At 40.2% G+C, this 23,543-nt stretch overlaps 1 protein-coding gene across 1 annotated transcript; it reads right to left on the reverse strand.

Moving 5' to 3' along the window:
- Positions 1–3,179: 3,179 nt before the first annotated feature.
- LOC136499591 ((E)-beta-caryophyllene synthase-like) lies at positions 3,180–20,534 on the reverse strand. The gene is made up of 9 exons (XM_066495192.1): positions 20,361–20,534; positions 18,734–18,992; positions 17,391–17,778; positions 17,103–17,324; positions 16,814–16,949; positions 15,740–15,991; positions 15,621–15,644; positions 6,133–6,155; positions 3,180–3,414 (listed from the first exon to the last, which is right to left on the reverse strand). The coding sequence occupies exons 1-9, from the start codon at positions 20,478–20,480 to the stop codon at positions 3,180–3,182; spliced, it is 1,659 nt and encodes a 552-aa protein (XP_066351289.1). The 5' UTR covers positions 20,481–20,534.
- Positions 20,535–23,543: the final 3,009 nt, after the last annotated feature.

Consider the following 23,543-nt stretch of genomic DNA (forward strand, 5'->3'; position numbering starts at 1 on the left):
ATATATGTTTTTATACCATTAAGACACATGAAGCTAATAGTTTTATGAGTAAATCTATCGATAGTTGTATCTTTTTAACCGTAGCTCCGATTAGCGTGCTTTTCGTGTCTGTGTGTTCGTAGTGAGACGTAGATTCATTTTACAAACTTTTCATCTTGATTTATGTTTGGTGTACTGTTCTAATTTAGATCTATTGTTTGCCTCATGTATGATTGCATGGGTGCTTGTGTGGTAGTTTATTACCTTGTCCAGTTAGTGAGATATACGTGGTGATCAAGAAGAAGAAGAAGAACGTTGAAGATTAAAGCTTACCGAAGTTTCGGTGTTTTAAGGCAAGTATAGCATGGGATCTTCCTTGTTGTCCTATACACCTTTAATCATTTAATTCATACTGCATGTGTCTACCTTGACTGCCACTAAGGATTTCCTAGTACTTTGTACTTGTACCTTGATACCTTTGGGTTATTGCATTGGGTAGCTTTGCTAGTGCTCAACGACAACCATGATCTTATAACTTGACTAATGTAATATGCAATAAACACTAAAAGATGCTTTTTAGCAACATAGAACAAGGGGGCTAGAGCATTGGGCTGTTTTTATGGTGCTCTAGATTCCTCTCCCTAAGGACTTATCTGTAAGTGATCATCCGGGACTTACAGTACAGCTGTGAGGGCTACATGGCTCTGGCTTTAGCTCAGTATGAGGACCTTTTCTAGCTTGTTAGAGGTTACCTTTATTGGCGTAAGAATGGCTTGACAAATCAGATATATGACAACCTCTACTCTTATGTGTATAGGCTGCATGTCATTGTGCCATTCGACAGGGTGGTTCCTATATCTGTTTGCCGAGTAAATCTAATGGCCCTAACTTGTTAGACGAACCTTTGAAAGGCTTCATTGTGAACCCTACCGACCTTCCTTGGTAGTGGGTCAAGAGGCTGATCACCTCGGGCGAAAGGGTAAATCACGACTCACAGTGAAAGTGTACAACCTCTACAGAGTGTAAAACTGGTATATCAGCCATGCTCATGGTCACGAGCGGCCTTGGAACCCTTACGGAATAGATGATGAACACTAATGATATGGATGATGAAGATGCTCATTAATGATTAATGTTTATGCTATTCATTATTCATGTTTACCTGATCATGTGTTTATGGGCTTGTGATAAACTTGTTGCTACTCAATTGCTAAAATCATGACTCATTAAAAGCTAATCGTAGTGAACCAGTGTCAGCCTTTTGAGCCTCATGAACCCCATGTTATATTTGTTGAGTACGACATGTACTTACGCTTGCTTTACTTTTCAATACTTTTGAAAAATCCCGGATAGGTACCAGATTGTTAGAGTTTGGAGGAATTAGGCTTGTGATCAACCAGTCAGTTGTCCCTGTGGAACTGGAGTCTTCACCTGAAGATCGGAGTTGTCTTTCCGCTGTCTATACTCTGAGGTTATATTCTTTATACTAATACGCTATGTATTTAAGCATTGTCCTTTGATATTACCCTTATTTGTAGCTATATGTGAGATTTGACTTCATGTACTCACATATGGGGTGTATCTGGTTTTGTTCTTAAAATCGGGTGCGACATTTGCTAATAGGCTTGCTTTCTAGTTGTGGCTTTTGAAGACTTTTTTTTGTTGTCTTTATGGCTCAAAACTTTGGTTTTGAGATTCCTGGACCATTTTGCTCTCGCTTGTAATAACGAACAGCCATATGCATTAGTCAGTGCAGAAGCTGGGATATTAATATATTCCATGTTCTAAAAAATCAGACACGCTGAGGGAGGTAAATAGGATGGTTTAAAGAGTTGGAGGAGTATAAAAATATAATCCAATTTTTGGATCGAGGGGCTAATTGGAATAACACAATAGTTGAGGATGGTCAGACAAACTCTTTCCAAAAATAAAATTGCTGCAACCAAGTCAACTTAGAAAGAATTGAGCCCAAGGACATATAGTTTTTGTGGGAATATCTATTTATCTGTCAACATATTTTGAATGGTAAAATCTATCGAATTTTATAATGTTGCACGTGTTATTATCTGATGTTGCACATGTTATCCTCCGATGTTGCATATAACTAAAACAATGAAGTATGCAACATGCATGAACAATGTTTGAAACATGATAAAATATCATCTGCAACATCTTATACAACTTGTCATATTTCCTCCTCTACAACATTTACAACATCAAATAACAACATTTACAACATGAAAGAACAACATTCGCAACATCAAAAAATTTGACAGATTTTTCCTCAAAAATATGTCAGCAGATAAATAGAAAATATGTAGTTTTTTTTGATAAGAGCTCAAGGATATATATAGTTAAGTGCACACTACTCACTCTGTCCCTAACTAAATAGATTCCTGGAGTTGTCTTAAGTCAAACTTTTTAAATTTTGACCAAATTCGTAGAAAAAACATCAAGATTTATTATATCAAACTAGTATCATTAGATGTACCATAGAGTATATTTTCATAATGTGTTCATTTTATGTCATAGATGCTGTTACTTTTTTCTATAAAGTTAGTTAAATTTAAAAAAGTTTGACTGGCACGGATTCTATGAATTGATTTATTTGGGGATAGAGGAAGTAGCTTCTAGCCTAGCCACCATGAATACAGAAGAGGGTAGGAGACAAACTAGCCGGGCCTAGCCCAATTTAGTCATGGACAGCTGGTTTATTAGCGCAACTCTAGCTCCACACTGTTTATCATAATTCTACCATATATGATTTGGAGTTTGTAGAATAAAATAAGTTGGTTTGAATATCTGTATTTATCTCAAAAATTAATAACAAAATTGCTCAACTAAATGTCGTCCATGTGTCTATAGCTCCGATTTCAATAATTTCTGGTGCCTGGAAATTGTTCCATCTAACTCTACGCCAAACAAGCCATACTTTTTCTTGGTAAAAGAAAGATTTTATTAATTCACAATCATTACATCGAGTTGTACAATAGTTATGAACCCACAGGCCATACTTGGAAACCTAGTAAGGTTTGGATTTTATAGTTCCGGCTAGTAAACATATTCCTCTAGAAAAAGATCACTAAAGTATATATATATCTGCAAGATCTTCCGAGAAACACAATACATTTGCAAATACTACAAACTATGTAGACACTGAATTGTTGTCCAGCTGGTTATAGCCAAGCTGTCACCTAATTTTAGTTGATTAGATCCACATACAGTGAATCCAATATGCCTTTGATACTCCGTGAATCGGTGTATCCATCGACATCTTTGTATACAAAATCCATTGTACTAGCCAGGTTGGCTACCCTCTCCAGAAGAGCCTTTGGTTGTGGCTGTCTCATGCACTCTTCGGTGATGTCCATCCACGCTTCCTCGATCAGTTCTCTAAGCTTTTCTATGGCTTGTTCTATTCTGGTACCATCACTACTAGAGAACAGACTTTAGAACGATGTCCCAAATTAGCATTAGCCTCGGCATTTTTTGCCCCCGGAACTAAAGGACCCTTTAGTCCCGGTTGGTAATACCAACCGGGACTAAAGGTCCCTGCCCAACGGTCGTTCGCGGGGCAGGGATCTTTAGTCCCGGCTGGTATTACCAACCGGGACTAAAGGTTTACCTTTAGTCCCGGTTCATAATACCAACCGGGACTAAAGCTTTTAGTCCCGGTTTGGGTAATTCCCCGGGAATAAAGATTAATCTTTAGTCCCGGTTTGGACCCCTAACCGGGACTAATTATCCCGGCCTATAATCCAGCTCATTTCTTCCTCCCCGAGCCCGAGCCATTCCATTCAAACTCACTGCCTCTGTTCTTCAGCTTGCTGTTGTTCTTGCTCTCTCCCCCTCCATTGGTGTTGCTCTTCGATTTTGGAGGTAACAAACTTAATCATCTTATGTTTTATCAGTAGCTTATCTCATTTTGCGATGTAGATGCATGTGTAACTTTATATGTTGGACTTTATTATGATTTTATATGTCATTTTTAGCTCAAAATCACATGATGATTTGCATATATGTTTGGATAAACAAAAGTTAAATTAGTTCATATGTAGAAAATTGTAGAAAATTCGTACTAGTTGAACTTGCGGACCGTGTTCAGGTCGGCGAGCATGTTCTCTGCCGAGCGGTAACGGACGTCAAGGAGGAGCTTTGATTCTACGAGGGAGAGCGGCAACTGTCGTGGAAGAACGTGTTCCCTTTCTCGTAGAATCGGAGCTCTTCCTTGGCCAAGTACGGTGCTGTCCGATGGAGAAATGCTCGCCGAGTTGATCACGTAAGCAAGGTCAACTAGTACGGATGGTCATTTATTGAAACATGTTTTTGAGCTATAATTTGATGGATATTTGATAACTTCAGATCTACAAATGTTACTATCCTCGGCAACCTAAACGTCCGCGAGCTCGCCGATATCGAGCAGGTCACTTAGAATTATTTTTTCCATGAAATGAGCTACTTAGAAATCATGCCTTTTTTTAGAATTAAATTTTCCATGAAATGAAAAACTTAATAAATAGTTAGAAAATTATAGAAAATCCGTACTAGTTGAACTTGCGGACCGTGTTCAGCTCGGCCAACATGTTCTCTGCCGAGCGGTAACGGACGTCAAGGAGGAACTTTGATGCTACGAGGGAGAGCGGCAACGGTCGTGGAAGACCGTGTTCCCTTTCTCGTAGAATCGGAGCTCTTCCTTGGCCAAGTACGGTGCCGTCCGGTGGAGAAATGCTGGCCGAGATGATCACGTAAGCAAGGTCAACTAGTACGGATGGTTATTTATTGAAACATGTGAAATCCGTACTAGTTTTGTTTAAATATATCATTTTAGAAAATATGAAATTTACACTAGTTTGCAAAAATAAGTATAGAAAGTAGATGACAACTGGTACCGGATCATCGGCCTCTCGTTCGGTTGCGAAACGACTGAGGCCAGAACTCCCTCTCATTATCTGCGGCAAGTGTAAGCAGAAGATTGTGATGGAGTACCGAGTCAAGAGACAGGGACCCAACAAGGGTCGTGTTTTCTACAAGTGCCCGGATCGCGATGTGAGTTTCTTACGCATTTTATCTGTATGGCTAATTGACCTGCTTTTCTTGAATATTTTTGACTAAATAATTTTTGGCTTTAATTACAGTGGGAGGGCAATGGATGCGATGGTTGGTACTGGGAGGAAGATTATGCTACATACGTGCAGAATTTGGGTGCGCTTGAGGTAGCGGCTGCTGCTGATGAGGCAGTGAGCCAGTAGGAGAAGCTTATTGATATTCAACAGAAGAATGATTTGTCTATTTTAGTTGCGTACGATCACGAAATAATTATGTTACTGAAGTGCATTGTAGTTTTAGTTTGTTTAGTGATAGTTGGGATTGCTTATGTTGTAGCCAGACTTAGTTAATTAATCAACCGTGTGTGTCATTTATGTTGTGTAATAAAATACTAAATTATGTTGAAGGTTTTCATAATTTGTCGTGTAATACAGATTATGTCACGCCATTGGATGTACAATGCCGATCGCCGCTCCCAAGACTTTATTGAGGGCTTGCACTATTTCTTAGGTGTGGCCGAGGCAAATAAGCGGGATGGTTTCATGTGCTGTCCATGTACCCTATGTAAGAATTTAAAGGAATATTCAAGCTCAATGAGTCTTCATTCACATTTGCTTAAGTCAGGTTTCATGTCAAACTATATATGTTGGACTAAGCATGGAGAAAGCGGGATCATGATGGAAGAAGGTGAAGGGGAAGATTTAGACATTGATGACATTATTGCTCAGTATGGTGCCTTTGATGATACTACAATGGGGGGAGATGAAGAAGAGGTAGCGGTAGAAGATGATCTCGGTGATGCTCTTGGCGATTCCATTCGTGATGCACAACAAGAATGGGAAAGTGAAAAAGAGAAAGTTAAGTTCGAGCGCATGCTTGAGGATCATAGGAAGTTGCTATACCCGACGGCCGAAGAGGGGCAAAAAAAGCTGGGTACAACACTGGAATTGCTACAGTGGAAGGCAAAGAATGGTATATCCGACAAGGCATTTGGGAATTTATTGAACCTTATAAAGAAGATGCTTCCGAAGCCAAATGAATTGCCCACCACTACGTACGAAGCAAAAAAGGTTGTCTGCCCATTGGGATTAAAAATCCAGAAGATACATGCATGTCCTAATGACTGCATCCTCTACCATGGCAATGAATACGAGAATTTGGATGAATGCCCGGTATGTAAAGCATCGCGGTATAAGATCAGGCGCGATGATCCTGGTGACGTCGAGGGTGAACAACGTCCTAGAAAGAAAATCCCTGCCAAGGTTATGTGGTATGCTCCTATAATACCACGCTTAAAACGTTTGTTCAGAAATAAAGACCATGCAAAGTTGTTGCGGTGGTATAAAGAAGACCGTAAGGTAGACAATATGCTGAGACACCCAGCTGATGGGTCCCAGTGGAGAGCGATAGACAGGGAATTTCCAGAGTTTGCAAATGAGGCTAGAAACTTAAGGTTCGCCTTAAGTACAGATGGTATGAATCCTTTTGGAGAGTAGAGCACTAGTCATAGCACTTGGCTAGTTACTCTATGTATCTACAACCTTCCTCCATGGTTATGTATGAAGCAGAAGTTCATTATGATGCCGATCCTTATCCAAGGTCCGAGGCAACCTGGCAACGATATTGATGTCTATCTAAAGCCATTAGTTGAAGAACTTCTAGTTTTATGGAACAAACCAGGTGTACGTGTCTGGGATGAGTACAAACAAGAACACTTTGACCTACGAGCAATGTTGTTCGTAACAATCAATGATTGGCCTGCTTTAAGTAATCTTTCAGGTCAGACAAACAAAGGATATAATGCATGCACACATTGTTTTGATGACCTTGACAGTATATATTTGAAAAGATGTTGAAAGGTCGTGTACCTTGGCCATCGTCGATTCCTTCCGTTGAATCACCAAGTAAGAAAGAAAGGGAAGCATTTTAAAGGTAAGCCAGACCATGGGAAGAAGCCTCATAACCGAACCGGGGAAGATGTACTCGCAATGGTCAAGGATGTGAAAGTAGTATTTGGAAAGGGACAAGGCAGTGAATCTGTTCCCAAAGATGCTAAGGGACACGCACCCATGTGGAAGAAGAAGTCCATCTTTTGGGAGCTACCCTATTGGCAAGTCCTAGAGGTCCGCAACGCAATCGACGTGATGCACCTAACAAAGAATCTTTGTGTGAACCTGTTAGGATTCATGGGTGTGTACGGGAAGCCAAAGGATTCACTTGAAGCACGCCAGGACTTGCAGGGCATGAAAGAACGAGACAATCTTCATCCAGAGAAGACAGATGATGGACGTCATTACTTAAGTCCTGCTAGCTACACGCTTAGCAAAGAAGAGAGGGACAGCATGTTCGAATGTCTAAGCAGCATCAAGGTCCCATCGGGATTCTCCTCCAATATAAAGGGTATAATAAATGTGCCAGATAAGAAATTCCTAAACTTAAAGTCCCATGACTGCCACGTGCTTATGACGCAATTGCTTCCAGTTGCTTTAAGAGGAATTCTACCTCCACATGTACGTCTAGCCACCGTGAAGCTATGTGCATTCCTCAATGCAATTTCTCAGAAGGCAATCAATCCAGTGGAACTAGCTACTCTACAGAATGATGTGGTTCAATGTCTTGTCAGCTTTGAGTTGGTGTTCCCTCCATCCTTCTTTAATATCATGACACACATCCTAGTTCATTTGGTGAAGGAGATTAGTATTCTTGGACCTGTGTTCTTACATAACATGTTCCCCTTCGAGAGGTTTATGGGAGTCTTGAAGAAATATGTGAAAGTCCGTTCTAAGCCTGAAGGAAGCATCGCCCAGGGCTATGGAACAGAGGAGGTCATTGAGTTCTGTGTTGACTTTATTCCTGACCTTGCCCCGATTGGTGTTCCCGAATCACGACACGAGGGGCGACTCAGTGGTAAAGGAACTTTAGGGAAGAAAACATATATCGGCATGGAAGACGATTATTTCAATAAAGCACATGACACAGTTCTTCAGAACTCGTCATTGGTGCATCCGTACATCGAGATACATAAGGAGTTCTTACGATCCAAATTTCCAGGGAAGACTGAAGCTTGGATTAGGCGTCAGCACATGGAAAGTTTCAGTGGTTGGTTGCGAAAAGAATGTCAAGGCGATGACAATATTGATGAGCAACTGTATTTGTTGGCTAGGCAGCCATCGTGGCATATCCTCACGTACCAAGGGTACGAGATAAATGGGAATACATTTTACACAGTTGCCCAAGATAAAAGGAGCACCAATCAAAATAGTGGTGTTCGCATAGATGGAACAGATCCAAATGGGAATATACAAACATATTATGGCCGCATAGAAGAGATATGGGAACTAGACTACGCACCTAATTTTAAAGTCCCTTTGTTCCGGTGCCAATGGGTGAAGCTGACCGGAGGAGGGGTAACAGTCGACAAAGAGTATGGAATGACAACAGTGGACCTCAACAATATTGGGTACAAAGAGGAACCATTCGTCCTTGCTGCCGATGTGAGTCAGGTGTTCTATGTGAAAGACATGTCTACAAAATCAAAGAGAGGAAAAAACGAAGACATCAACTCAATGATCAATGAGCCAAAGCGCCACATAATTCTTTCTGGGAAAATAAATATAGTAGGAATTGAAGACAAGTCAGACATGTCAGAAGATTACGAAAGAAATGTCCGAATTCCACCCTTCATAGTGAAGAAAGATCCAAGCATCATGTTAAATGATGAAGACACTCCATGGTTACGACAAGATCATAACCAAGGGTCATACGTCAAGAAGAAATTCACTGTTGTGCCCGCATGATACAACGATGCATGTTTAATATATTATGTTTTAGAGACGGATATTATGTAATATGTTATGACTCTAGTATTATGAACTCTAAATGACTTCAAATTGAAAAGTTTTGAATTCCAAGTTTGTTAAACTCAAAAAGATCTACAATTGTTGTTTTGGTCAACTTTCCATTTGAGAAAGTTTGGACGGTTCAAATTTGTGATTTTTAAATTTCGACGCCTACAAACTAGTTTCGGGACGCTAGATTGTCACAAATTGAAAAGTTTTGAATACCGAGTTTGTTAAGCTCATCAATATATACAATCCTTATATAGGCCATTTTTTCATTTGAGAAAGCTTGAACAAAATGTAGTTCAAATTTCACAAGTGTGTGACATAGTTTTAGAAAGTATATATGAGATTCAAGAAGTTGTGACTAGTGTTTGATAAAAATTTCTCAAATGGGAAAATGAGCTATGTAACAATTGTAGATCTTTCTGAGATGATCAAACTTGGTATTCAGAGTTTTTTCATCTGAGGTCATTTAGTGTCTCATTTGAGCAAGTTTGACCAAGTCAAATTTGGTCAAATAAAAAAACAATACTTTGACTCTAGTATTATGAACTCTAAATGACTTCAAATTGAAAAGTTTTGAATACCAAGTTTGTTAAACTCAAAAAGATCTACAATTGTTGTTTTGGTCAACTTTCCATTTGAGAAAGTTTGGACGGTTCAAATTTGTGATTTTTAAATTTCGACGCCTACAAACTAGTTTTCGGGACCCTAGATTGTCTCAAATTGAAAAGTTTTGAATACCGAGTTTGTTAAGCTCATCAATATATACAATCCTTATATAGGCCATTTTTTCATTTGAGAAAGCTGTAGAACAAAAAATACTACATTTTCTCTATTTTTATAGGTTCAACAAAAAATTCCTGTCAATTTTGGTCAAAAACCGAGAAAAAATTGAAACATTGATGTTACAATAATGTGATAATAAATTTCCTATCGAATAATATTAGTTTTATTAATTTTAAGTTAGAAATATATTTTTGCATTAACAAAATACTTAGTATTAGTAACATTTATATTCTATATTCATAAAAGAAATTAAAAACTTTAGGTTACAAAATTTTTCTATTTACAATAAATAATTAGTTAATCAATAGTATTTTTTAAAATAAATATTGCAAAGTATTGAAGTTGCTATGGAATTAATTGATTAACCTAGTATTAAACAAAAACAAAATCCCAGGCCTTTCCAATTACGCTGGCGGGCTGGCAAATTTTTCAGGGCTTCAGTCCCGGCCCAGACCAAGAACCGGGACTAAAGGGTGGGCGGCAATTTTGGTGCCCGCCAAAAAAATACCTTTAGTCCCGGCTGGCAACACGAGCCGGGACTAAAGGACATTTAGTCCCGGCTGGTAAGACCAATCGGGACTAAAGGGTTGGACCTTTAGTCCCGGTTGGTATTACCAGCCGGGACTAAATGCCCTTTAGTCCCGGCTGGGACTAAATGCCCTTTAGTCCCGGCTGGTGTAACCAGCCGGGACTAAAGGGTCGTAGGCTATATATATCGAACGTCTGTTCTGTTCATCTTCGATCTCGCCTCCGTCGCTCAGCCGCCCGCCTGGCCGCGCCATCCGCCGTCGTTGAGCTCATCTCTGCCGTGCCGCCGTCGTCGTCTACCCCCGCCCGGCCGCACCATTCTCCAGGCCCGCATCGCCGCATCCCGTCTCCGCCGCCGCACCCGACCCCACCATCCGTCGCCGTCGCTTCCCGCGCACCCACGCCGTACAGCCTCCGTCGAACTCGATATGATCTGCTGCTCTCGATCGGCCATGTTTATTGTTAGTTTTTTAGTTATTTTTAGATAGTTTTTGATATATTAGATTTAAATGTATTAAAATTTAATTAGTATTTTATTTAGATAGTTTTTTTAGATAGTTTTTTATTATAGTTTTTGATATATGTTAGATTAAAATGTATTATCTTACTAGTTTATCTAATTTCATGTTAGATTTATTTAATTGGATTTAGTAATTATATATTCTATCTCTCTATATATATTATATCTAGAGAGAGATTCTATATGTATACATATGTACTTAATTATTTCTATATGTATATATACATGTACTTATTTTCATGTGTTGAGAGAGAGAGAAAATTGTACTTATTTCCATGTTGATGAAATATTATGTGTTATTATATTTAATTGGATTTAGTAATTCTATATGTGTTATCACATGTACTTATGTTATGTACCATAGTAATTCTATCTATGTGTTATCTTGAAGATACAAATGGCTGCTCCGAATGATAACTTGAGTGATGACATAATGGCGGATATTATCAACGCCGGCACCAATGTGGATGTAGATGACACGAGTCAGTACTTTGCTGATTATGAGGATATCCTGAATATGCCGGTGGTTGAAGATCAACAAATTGTCGCGCAAGAAAATACTGGCGAGGTATATTCGATTATCTATCATCTCTTATAGATGCATGCATACGTATATTTGTTGTTAATCGTTGTGTTTCTACTCATGTAGCCGGTCTCTGGATCTACATCAACCACTGACAAAAGTAGGAAAGTCCGAGGGCCAAAAAAGCCATTAGAGGGCCGTTTCATAATATCAGAATTCAACACCGACACCGGCAAACCATTGGGACCACATGCTCAGACATATGTCAATCAATGTGGGTTCGTTGTAAGGGATAGGATCCCAGTTAGTGCTCGTGAATGGAAGCAGAAGATATCCGCTCCTAATGTTAGTTTTGTATCTGATCGTGACAAGAACCTAGCTTGGAGAGATATCACTCAACATTTCACATTACAAGCAGATGATGCTTTGAAGGAGCTAGTGAGGGATTGGACAATGAAGAAGATGCCAACATTGTTCCAGAGTTGGAAGAAGACATTGTATAAAAAGTTTATCTTGAAGAATGCTACGCCGAATTTCAATGCTAAGGCATTTGTCAAGTTGGAGTCCCATTGGGATGCCTTCGTAGAATACAAGACATCCCAAGACAGTGAGGAACGTGTGATGAGGAATCGGCAGAATGCCCGACAGAAGCAATACCATCATCGCATGGGATCAGGTGGTTATAAGAGTGCTATTCCCAAGTGGTAGAACCTAGAAGCAGAGATTACTGCCAAGGGAATCATACCTGAAACAATAGAGAAGAACTGGCCTCAACGCGCGAAGAATTGGTTCTACGCTCATGGGGGAAGCCTAGACCTAGACACTGGCAAGCTAATTTTCGGCCAAAAAATTGAGAGAGCAACACAGAGACTAGCTCGTGCTAGGGAAGAAGCTGATAGTGGTGTTTTCAAGCCCAACAGAGAGAAGGATGAATTGACATATGCACTAGAGAATCCCGAACACGGTGGTCGAACAAGAGGCTATGGGGCGGTTCCGTGGCTACACGCATTCCCAGCAGACAAGGATACCTACAGAAGTCGCCAAAGAAAGAAGGATGAGGAGGCAGAACAAATCCGTGCATTGGAGCAATTTGTTGACGAGTCACGACAAGCATTGCTTGAATCACGTGAACGAGAAAAATCTCTTGAGGCAAGAATGCAGGAGGAGATCAAGAGGCAAGTGCAGCTAGCAATGAGTCAAATGCAATCGCAATCAACGCCGGGAGTCACCATTAGCCCCGTTGGTCAGATGAAAAGCAGTTGTGCTTCTACAGAGCTGCCAGTTATTCAAGACGACGCTGGGTTGCGCTTCCCTGTTGATGACATTACCGAGCCTCTAACAACATGTGAGCTGCACATTCTAGATGGTAATAATGCATCAATCATGGTGGCTGTTGGGGTTGTATCTCCAATAGACCGAATGAAGACACCAAGAATCCATGGGTCAGTTATTCAACCTGGATATGCTAGCGTCTCGGTCGATAGAGTGCTCAAAGGTTACAACAATGTTCCTCTTGACATTGAAGGCGGTGATGGGGAGAAGACACTAGGAGAAGCAGAAAAGACATTTATTCAATGGCGCAAACGCTTCATCATCATTCCTGGGGCGCCACCGCTTCCCCTACCTCACCCTAGGTACGAATGAAAGTGAATGAAATATTATTTTCCATTAATTTTCTATTGGCTTAAAAAATAATTGACACACAACTTGTTTTTGTAGCAGGGTCTCCCTCCAGCCTAGCCTAATCATTCATTCCCCATCTCATCACAGCGTCACGGGGGGCGAGACGACTTCATCCCCACGGCGATCGCCAACTCCTACACCGGCCCCATCGCCTCCACGACGATCTCCAACTCCTACACCGGCCCCACCGCCTCCACAACGATCTCCAACGCCTCCACGCCGGTCTCCACCAACACCGGCCACATCGCCTCCACGCCGGTCTCCAACACCGCCCCCACCCCCTCCACAGCGACGCACTACAAAGACGTCTAAGGTCCCGGCGGCAAAGAAGACCCCGAGAAAAAGAGTTATTTCTCAAGAAATACTTTCTGAAAAAACTGATGAGCAAATAGCAGCTGAAGAAGACAAAAAAGTGAAAGATTTTTTTATAGATACCAAAAAGAAGAGTCAAGCGAAGCTTAAGGAGAAGCCGTACTTTTACCTACCACGAGAGGTGCTGAGGCAGAAGGTCGATGCTCACTAGAAAAAGATGATTGAACTTCGTAAGCCTTCGCCACTATCAGACTATGATCGCTCCCTCGTGAAGTCACATGATGCAGATAAGAAAAGGAAAAGAGCATCAGGGAAGGATGTCCCACAGCTCGGACAACAGAAGCAACCAATGCAAAATCTTGTTGTTGCTAATCAATATGGTTCCAACATAGAAGTCTATCGACCAGACAACTCTGGAGAAGTGTCGGTTCAAGCCCTTAATGCTTTTTTTCAAGATATTGGTTTAACCTTGGATCAATTGACGGGCAAAGCTCCAATCCAGAACCTGGAAGTTGATACCTGGAAGACTTATAAATATGGCAAAAGTCTGTACAACCCTGTGGCTCTGAATGAATTGGGTACGCAAATGTACTTGCTCAACAAGTGGTACATGCAGGCGTGTGGCAGGGGTGAGCAGTGGATCTTTGTCAGATTTAGAGACCATCATTACTTCCGTGGCGATGACATCTTACATATTAGTTTCGAAGAATTGCATCAACTATACCACATGGACGCTCTGGACAAATCAATCATTAGCTCCTTTTGTTTGTAAGTGATTCTTACTTTTATTTAATAAACTCACTTCCATGCGTACGTGTATATAATTATCCTCACATGTAACTTATATTTATATACAGATTTCAGATGTCAGAGCTCCAAAGAATACAAGACACCAGTGTTGGCTTCATTGATCCTTATATCGTATTCAAAACCGATATTATTGTCAAGGAGCGATGGGTATCTGAAGCACAGGAGAATATCATGATGTTCTTCGTGAAGCAGCACGACAAGACAACAATACTTTTCCCGTACAACTTTGAGTAAGTGTTAATAATAATGTAGTCTACACATTTTATGTAATATCAATACAACTTATATGCATATACGTGTGTGTATAAACCAATGCAGTTTTCACTGGATACTCATTGTCATTGAGTTAAACTCAAGTCGGTTACTAATCTTTGACTCGTTGAGAAAAGAACGGGCACTATACCAAGATATGATAGACATTATCCAGGGGTAATTTCGATCTCTCGCGCACAACTATTATTGAATAGACTTTGCCATAATTTATTAACGATCGTACATTATTGGTCGCACAGGGTTTGGAAAGAGTTTATTCGGCAACATCGCAAGGATTGCAAGGCACCACTTAATGTAGTTGAAATACCAGTAAGTTGTACTATATACACTTCCCCACGTGTTTAATTACTATATCGTACTTCAATTTACGTGTGAGATGATGAGAATAATCTTCTTCTCGTACAGTGGTGTTTGCGGCAGGAACCAGGTAATAACTTGTGTGGATACTACGTTTGTGAATTTATCACTGCGCACATAAGAAGAACTCCTGAAGATGTCCTCAGAGTACGTATATATCAATTTTTATTTATTTTTAAATGAATATATATACATATATGTGTATTAATACTTTTCCTTTTATTTCAAATGCAAGACTGAATGGTTGAAATGAAGGGTCATGCAAAAAGACCATCTGAAAGCAGTTCAAGAGTCAATAGCAGGATATCTTCTAGAAAAAGTGCTAAATCCCAATGGCGAGTTCTACTTTGATCTTAAGGAATAAATGATGTAAATTAAATGTTTATTGATATCGTTATTTTCGAGAACAAGATTATGAAAGTGTTGTATATATACATATATATATATATATATATCTATAATATATATAGTTTCATACTTTATTCGAATATAATAATGCTCAAGATGAGAATTAGATGTAATTATACGCATGCGTGTATTTATATTAGCAGCGTAGAATACGTACATAAAAACATATTATATATTAAACAAATACGTGTAACTGAACTGAAAACAAATTAAACAAAAAAAAAGAAAAAGAAAAGGAACCTTTAGTTCCGGTTGGGGTTACCAACCGGGACTAAAGGGTGAACCGTTAGTCCCGGTTGGTGTTACCAACCGGGACTAAAGGGTGCGCCAGGTTCGCTCGGCTGGAGGGCCTTTAGTCCCGGTTGGTGTTACCAACCGGGACTAAAGGTCCCTCTTTAGTCCCGGCTCGATGACCCGGGACTGAAGGTTCCACCTTTAGTCCCGGGATCGTTGTCCCGGCGCGGTAACCGGGACTAAAGGCTGTTACCGCCCGGGACAACAAGTCCATTCTGTAGTAGTGCATATTCTTTTGCACAAGTTTGCTAGATACCATATTCTTTGATGCTTCTTCTCGCTGCAGCCAAAAACATTGAAAAGTTTAGGAACGATTCTATAATTGAGCTTATCATTTATTAGCACTTAGAAAATATTTTTTAGACTAACTGGCACCTTGTATGACATTATATCATTAGCGAGGCGTCCAATAAAACAGACAGCTAGGATGATTTTCGGATAGGTAGAAGCCCACTCAATAGCTTCGCTAGTTGCCACATCTCCCATTGAAATGAATCCCAGGCTCACGATGTGCATACAAGCACTACTGCGTGCTGAAATTTTTAGATGCTCATCAACGGTGGATGGCACATATTTCTTGTCACGCCATTCGGTCTCAGCATTATAGCATTTGGCCATGTCGATTATCTAAAATGCATGTAAGATTAGTGTGAAAGCTCAAAGATACAATATATCCCAAAGAGAAAACTACCCAGGCAAACCTTTAAATTTGTAATGGAGGCCTCAGGGAGCTCTAACTAATGTTAGAAAATGCCATTTTGTCTGGAACACATTAATTATTCTTTATACTTGCGTATACTATGTGCACCCAAACTCTCAAACACACATAAGTTTAAACTAATGCCGAAATTATTGCTCTCTCTATGAAAAAAATACTTACTGATTTATATATTTCTTTCTGTATGGAGTATCAAGAATATAAGAAAAGTATTTTTAAACTATACTTGTCACTAAACTCTTATAAGATATCATTGGTTACAATAAAAATAAATTTGTATTGAAAGACGTGTGGAATATAATGTGGATCCATTGATACAACTTTTATCTACTATGCATGCATATAATCTGAATAATTGTTGAACAATTTTTTTTCAAGAATTAAGCCAGGCATTTCATAATCACAAGCCCCAAATTTTGGATGTAGTAGTTAATATTAGATCAAGCAAAATTATTAGAACTAAATTAGTTTAGATGTTGTACACTTGTTTGATTAGTATATATTGAATAAAAATAAAGTAGTGACAATCATGTTGCTCTAAATTAATTTTAGATCGCATTGTACCATAGTAAGATTATAAATATGTCAATCACAAGGATGCACAATGAACATTTGGACATACACACATAATATAACCTTGATGGCTTTTAGATATGTCAATCACGATAATTTTCCTCCTAGGGATATATACAATTGTTTCTCCATTTTAATCTTGTTTCAGTAAGACATACCAGTCCTTTAACCAACTTGGCATGTTTGTTGTTTTGAAGATTCAACCCCTCCTCAATGGCTTTTACGGTGGTAAGTATATTTATATATAAAGTCCTCAAGTATGTTGGGCATTGCTCTACTGCTTCTTCATCCCACCTGTCATTTATGAAACTTATGATTATATTAACATTATGTATTGAAAATATAACTTCTAGAGACATGAGCTTTCCATACAAATAAATAATTAGGACTATATAAATTTATTACCCTATAAGCAACATGATGAATATGGACAGAAGTGTTGCAAACCTTTGCAGTGCTGCAGTGAAGACATTGCCTTCTTCTGTGGTGCAATGATTGTCATACAAGTCATCGAGTACAGACACAATCATAAACAATTGTGTAAGCATCTTTCGTGAATAGGAATATTGGGGCTCAAAGAATACTCCCATCATCCAGAAATGCATCTCCACCACCCTATCTCGTGCGTAGATTGACGTGTTAGCCTGTATTTGGAACTCTTTCCACCAGCTGTAAATATATATAGGGCATGAGAAGATATCTAGAAATAGTGGTAATGAGAGAACTTAGTACAACATCACTATGCTATTAATGATGGCTCTTACAGTAAGATCTTTTAGCTCCTCACAATATAGGGTTAGCAAAATGTTGAAGTCTAACTTTGAAAACTCTAGGAGCATATTATTGTGTGTAGTATTTTTCTCGTATATTGAGATATATTGCCTCGCTTGTACTCTTTTGAGTCTTCTAAAAAGAGGCGTTTCCAATGCATATTTCACTTCTTTCAATTGTGGTTCGAGATCGTCTACAATATACTGAAGCTGACTCTTGGTGAAAATAAGAATATTGTCAAGCACTTCTTCCCCTTTCACTCTAAGATGTGCCGCTTCATACATTCTCAATAAACATCTTGCATCATCTGTTACAATATTTCCTTTGTCATCTCTGAACTTCAAAAATACATCTGTGACATTAAAAACACATGCGACATCAATTACATTGTTGGCCAGAAGTATGGACTATGAAACAATTGTAAGAGATGGAAGTGACAGAATAATAGTATAAAGTCCATTGTTTAGTCTTCAACTTGAACGGTAGTTCGATTTTCAACTTTGAAGGATGAAACTGGGTACTGGATGCTCTCCAACTACCGAAATCGAGCAAATTTGGTCCTCTCTCTTGTTTCAAAGGTGGTTTTCTATTTTTTGAAAATAAAAAAATACTTGTTTAACCTCTAAAAATTAGTAAGTAGTTTATATCTTATTCGTTCATCTTGTTTGACATCAATTATACTTATTTTTTGAAAGCTGTACAATTTTTTTGAAAGCTGTACTATATACTTGTTTGACATCAATTATACTTATTTTTTGAAAGCTGTACAATTTTTTTTTCTAAAGATGTCATCTATATGCTATGCTCTTTTCATAGTTATTTAAATCTTATTCGTTCATCTTCTTTAAGTTTCAGTACAAGGAATAAAATAGTAGAAAAAATAAGTAAGTTCAACATAAATCTAAATAGATCTCCACCACAGTTTTTGCCTCAAAAAAATCTAAATAGATCATTAACTAATAGATAACATTTAAAAAAATAAACTGATACTTACATATTTACCAAATCTAAAATAAATTAGTTAAGATGATTCTTTAGTGATTAAACTAGATTTTTATTATTTTAAGAAAAATAGAAACCATCTTTGAAACTAACAGTTGGAGGCTGTCTTGTGTCCTCTTTATAAGCAGATACTACATTTAACACTTGATCATATGTATCGCCACACTATTTGAAGTAATAAAAACCTCTTTGTTGCTTCGGTGGAAGGTGTGTATACCATAAAAGTCCTTCTGAAGTCATATGAAGTTCCATCTAAGTAATATACGACAATTAAATAGCAAAATAAAATATGTCTGGAATCTTACCAGAAGAAATATGATATCCATGCTTCCTAAGCAAATAGAAAAGATATGAGGTTGTAAGAAGATCAAGATCTTGATCCCTAGCTTCGAAGACATTGCACATTAATTTATCAATCTCCTTGGTATAGTGATAATCCAATCCAAGCCGTTCTAGTGTATCAATACAGTCTAACTTATCAGACAAATCAAAAGAATCAGCATCCAGTAGCATTTTCTTCACCTCCTCCTTCATTATTTTGACCTTATCCTTCATCATCAAATACTGCAAGAAAGATATTTCTAATGTTATAGTTAATCTCTCTGTAGTGTAAATGTCAGTGTGCAAACGAATCCTTTCATATGCACAACACAATGAGCCAGATTCTACTTGAAGAGACACCTAGATGTTGATGGAGGTCAGCAGCTCAACCAGGCTGGGTGTATGCATTTTCTCTTTGTTTCGTTGCTACCTGCTTAGCCTCACAGATTGACGTGAGACGGTGTTTGGTTGCTCACATGAGAACATGTTACATGAGATAAAAATTGATCATCATCAAGGATAATCTGGCCAAAAGAAATTGGAATGGTAGTAAGGTTTGCAGCTTTTGCAGTAGCCTGGAAACCATAAAACATTTATTCTTCGATTGTATTGTCGCTAAGGCTCTATGGCGTATGGTTCACTGGGTTTTTGGTTTGAGACCACTGAGGAACATAGCCCATATGTTTGGAGGTTGGTCTAAATTGGGTCAACAAAAACACAATCTCTTATTATTGACAGGTGCAGCGGCCCTTTGTTGGGTTATTTGGCTCACAAGGAATGATTTGGTGTTTAATAAATGTCAACCAAAAACATTTTTGCATGTACTCTTCAGGGCAATGGCTCTGATTTTGGGCTCCATTGCAACGGCTGGATGAACACAGGGTGCTTATCCAAGATGTGTGCAGAAATTTAGAGTCAAAAGCCATGTTTATTTTTGCTTCAAATGGTTGGAACTTTAGTAGTCGCCTTGGGAACTAGTTGGCACCTGTGTGAGTTTCGTTTGGAGTGAGTGTGTAATAAGCTTGGTCTGATGCTTCTCTTCTGTGAGAAGCTGAAGCCGGAACATATGGTTCCGTTATCTAAAAAAAATCAAGGTGCCTATTATCATGTGCAACTATATCCTCTTATATATATAGAGATGTTTATTTATCATGTTGTTCCTTAATATGTTTTTAGAAAAAACATTGGACCATTTTGTATATGCTCATCAGCACCAACATAACATTAACTGGTGAAGCTAGTGTCCAGTGATTCTGGCCTGAGGCAAACATCCAAAATCTCTCTCTCTCTATATACGTATCCTGTGAACCAGGCTGAGGAAGAATTTTCTTGCATGGGCGGAACTAGCTCAGAAAGGCAGTATAGGCAACAAATCACCGTGAACTTGTATCCTATTGGTGGGTTTGGTTTGTTGGGATATATTCAATCAATCAATCACACCCTTGATAATAATCGATCCCTACACATCGACCAGTTACATATATAGCCTAGAATTTTAGCAGTCATGCAAAATAAAACAAAGTGTTGGCGGTCTTGGCACCTTTTCCTGCAGCGATGTGATGAGAGCCAAATGACATGTTTAATTAGTTTTGTAGCGTATGGAGCATGTACCTGTGATGGAGTGCATGGGATGTGGTGGAGGAAGAAGTCACCCCATGGGCTCGGGGTGTATGTCTGTGGCTTGCGCTGCTGCACCTGTGAGACCAGAGGGACGGGGCCGCTGGTGGCCATCTCTGGGTGGCTGCTGGGGCCGTTAGATCAATGCGAAGCAGGAGAGGCTTTAGAGAGCTGCTGGCTCCGTGGGTAGTTGCTTGGAGAAGATTGCCTAGATCACTGGCTTTATATAGACTCACGAAGCGGTTGCACGACACTACACATCGTCATCAGTAACCTATTACCTATGTGCGCTATGTAATGTTGTTTATGATCTCCCATGCAGCCGGCGGCTAGCTAGTATCGTTAAGAGTTTTAATTTTGTGAGTACTAGTTTGATGTCCGGCCAATAGGTTCCATTGTTCGCTAGGATTAATATGGCATGATGGCGTCTACTAGCAAGTTAATTAACATGCAGCCAGTGTCGTTGACACGCTCCACCAACCACTGATTTTACATGATAAAAATTACTAAGAGCTTCTGACCTTGTCCTCTGCAGATTGGATTTGAATGTAGCCAGCGTCTGCGTGCCATGGCCAGCTAACATAATGGGATTTACAACTGCCCCCTTTCATTAGATCATTCAATATATTTTCATAATAAACTTATTTAGGGATATAAATATTACTTAAGACACACGCGAATTTCATAGCAACACTTTTCATGGGAATTTGCATATAAATGTTGCCAGTTGTGAGCTAGAGAAACCAATATGAACGTGCTCATAGCAGTGTGAAATCATCTGGGAAAATATGTAAATTGCGTTATAAATATGTTTAAGGTAAAAGAGAAAGAGGTGCTAGTTGTGTGCACCACAATTGAGTTCTCTACTAGTTGTTTCTCCCACAAGCAATGGTACGTGCGTCTGTCACTATTGATTGATCCTATAGTAACATAAAAACAACATGTATATTGGAATTACATTATATTGTCAGAATGTTTTGTTGGGAACTGTTGGAAATTGGCTCCAAGATGACGAAGAGAGATAGAGCAAGCTATGTAATGTTGTTTATGATCTCCCATGCCGCCGCCGGCTAGCTAGTATCGTTAAGAGTTTTAATTTTGTGAGTACTAGATTGATGTCCGGCCAATAGGTTCCATTCACTACTGGAAACTTAAAATTCACTGTCGGTTAAAGACAAACCGACAGGGAAATTGTATATTTCTGTCGGTTACCTACGAACCGACAAAAAAATAACGAAACTGACAGAATAAATATAATTTTACCGTCGGTTTTCCATCTACCTACGGAAAAATATAAAGTTTTCTATGTGTTTTGGTGACAACGACAGAAAAATTCATTTTGACGAGCGCTGGAGAACGAAACGCGCATCCAACTTGGGCCTGGGCAGCGTTGGTCTTTCAGCCGGCCCAACAGCGGGCGGGTTATGCCACGGACATATAAAAGCGGCGCCCCAAACCCTAGCGCCACACTCTATCTCTCTTCCTCTCCCACCCGTTCACCGCCTCCTGCACTTCGTGAGACCGCGATAGCGGGAGATTCGGTTCTCGGCTCGCTCGCCCCGCGACGGCGCGACCCCCAAGCGGCGGCGCCTCCTCCGGTCACCAAGCTACGACGCCTCCTCCTGTCACCAAGCAACGGCGCCCTCCACGCTGGCCCCTAAGTGGTGGCGCGCAAGGCTAGGGCGGCGACGGCGGCGGATCTGACTCCCTCGCGCGGCCCCAAGCAGCGGCGTCCCCGGTACGAGCGGCGTCCCTGGTACGAGCGGCGATGATCCTGCTACCTCACAGCCCCAAGCAGCAGCGGCGCCCCCGCCCCCGGATCTGACTCCGACGATGGCAGATTGGGCACCCTCACCTCGTCTCCACCTCGTTTTGGGGCTACGGCGGCGGATCCGGCTACCTCGTGTGCTCTCCATGTTCCTGGTCAAGCCAACACTAGCTCCACGCTCGAGGAATGCTGTGGTGCCGTGCGTCCAGCAGCTCCTCTCCGGTTGGTCCGGCGTTGGCTTTTCATGCTGCAGGTTCTAAATCTCGTCTCTCCCAATCTCATATTTCCAATTTTTTGTATGCATATATCCACACAGAAACCAGCCAAAAACCTCCCGATTTTTGTAGTATTATGAAATATATATTTGTATATCTCCACACAGAAACCAGCCAGAAACGAGATCCTTCTCCACTCTGAACTGAAAATCAATCTAGCTGATAGATTAATGCAATGCAAACACAGTTGTAGCATGAATGTATGTGTTGTCATTTATTCTCATAATTTATTGGCCTGATGAGTTACTGAGCCCTGATTGTGTATTCAACATAATACTATGTGTGGCTATAAAAGTTGTTTTTCTTTCTCCAGCCTATGCATCATTTTCTCCAGCCTAAGCGGTCGGCCAGGTCTTTCGAGCCTGTAGAGGGCGCCAAGGAGGTCCTCATAGACCCAAGTGGCTCCAAGGGCAAAGTGGTGCGCATCGGCACCATGCTTTCCTCCGAATAGGAAAGCGCGCTCGCCGACTTCCTCCGTACCAATAGACACATCTTTGCATGGAGACCCTCGGACATGCCAGGCATTCCGAGAGAAGTTGCTGAGCACGCCTTGAAGATCAGGTCAGGCTCCAAGCCAGTGAAGCAGCGGCTGCGTCGCTTCGACGAGGAGAATCGTAGGGCCATCGGCGAGGAGATTGCGAAACTTTTGGCGGCCGGGTTCATCAAGGAAGTATACCACCCCGAGTGGTTAGCCAATCCCGTTCTTGTACGAAAAAAGAGTGGGAAATGGAGAATGTGTGTTGACTACATAGGTCTCAACAAAGCGTGTCCAAAGGATCTGTTTCCTTTTCCACGCATAGACCAAGTAGTCGACTCGACCTCGGTGTGCGAAACCCTTTGCTTCGTTGATGCGTACTCTGGGTACCATCAAATCACAATGAAAGAGTCCGACCAGCTCGCAACATCTTTCATCATCCTATTCGGATCGTTCTGCTATGTCACAATGCCATTCGACCTGAAGAACGCGGGGGCTACATACCAACGCTGCATGCTCAAGTGTTTCGGTGACCTCATCGGGCAAAACTTTGAGGCCTACGTAGATGACATCATGGTCAAGTCCAAACGAGCTGACCAAGTCGTAGCCGACCTAGAGCAGACCTTCGTGAAACTCTGAGCAAACGACATCAAACTCAA

Source organism: Miscanthus floridulus, chromosome 13, assembly GCF_019320115.1.
Source record: "Miscanthus floridulus cultivar M001 chromosome 13, ASM1932011v1, whole genome shotgun sequence".
Lineage (NCBI taxonomy): Eukaryota > Viridiplantae > Streptophyta > Magnoliopsida > Poales > Poaceae > Miscanthus > Miscanthus floridulus.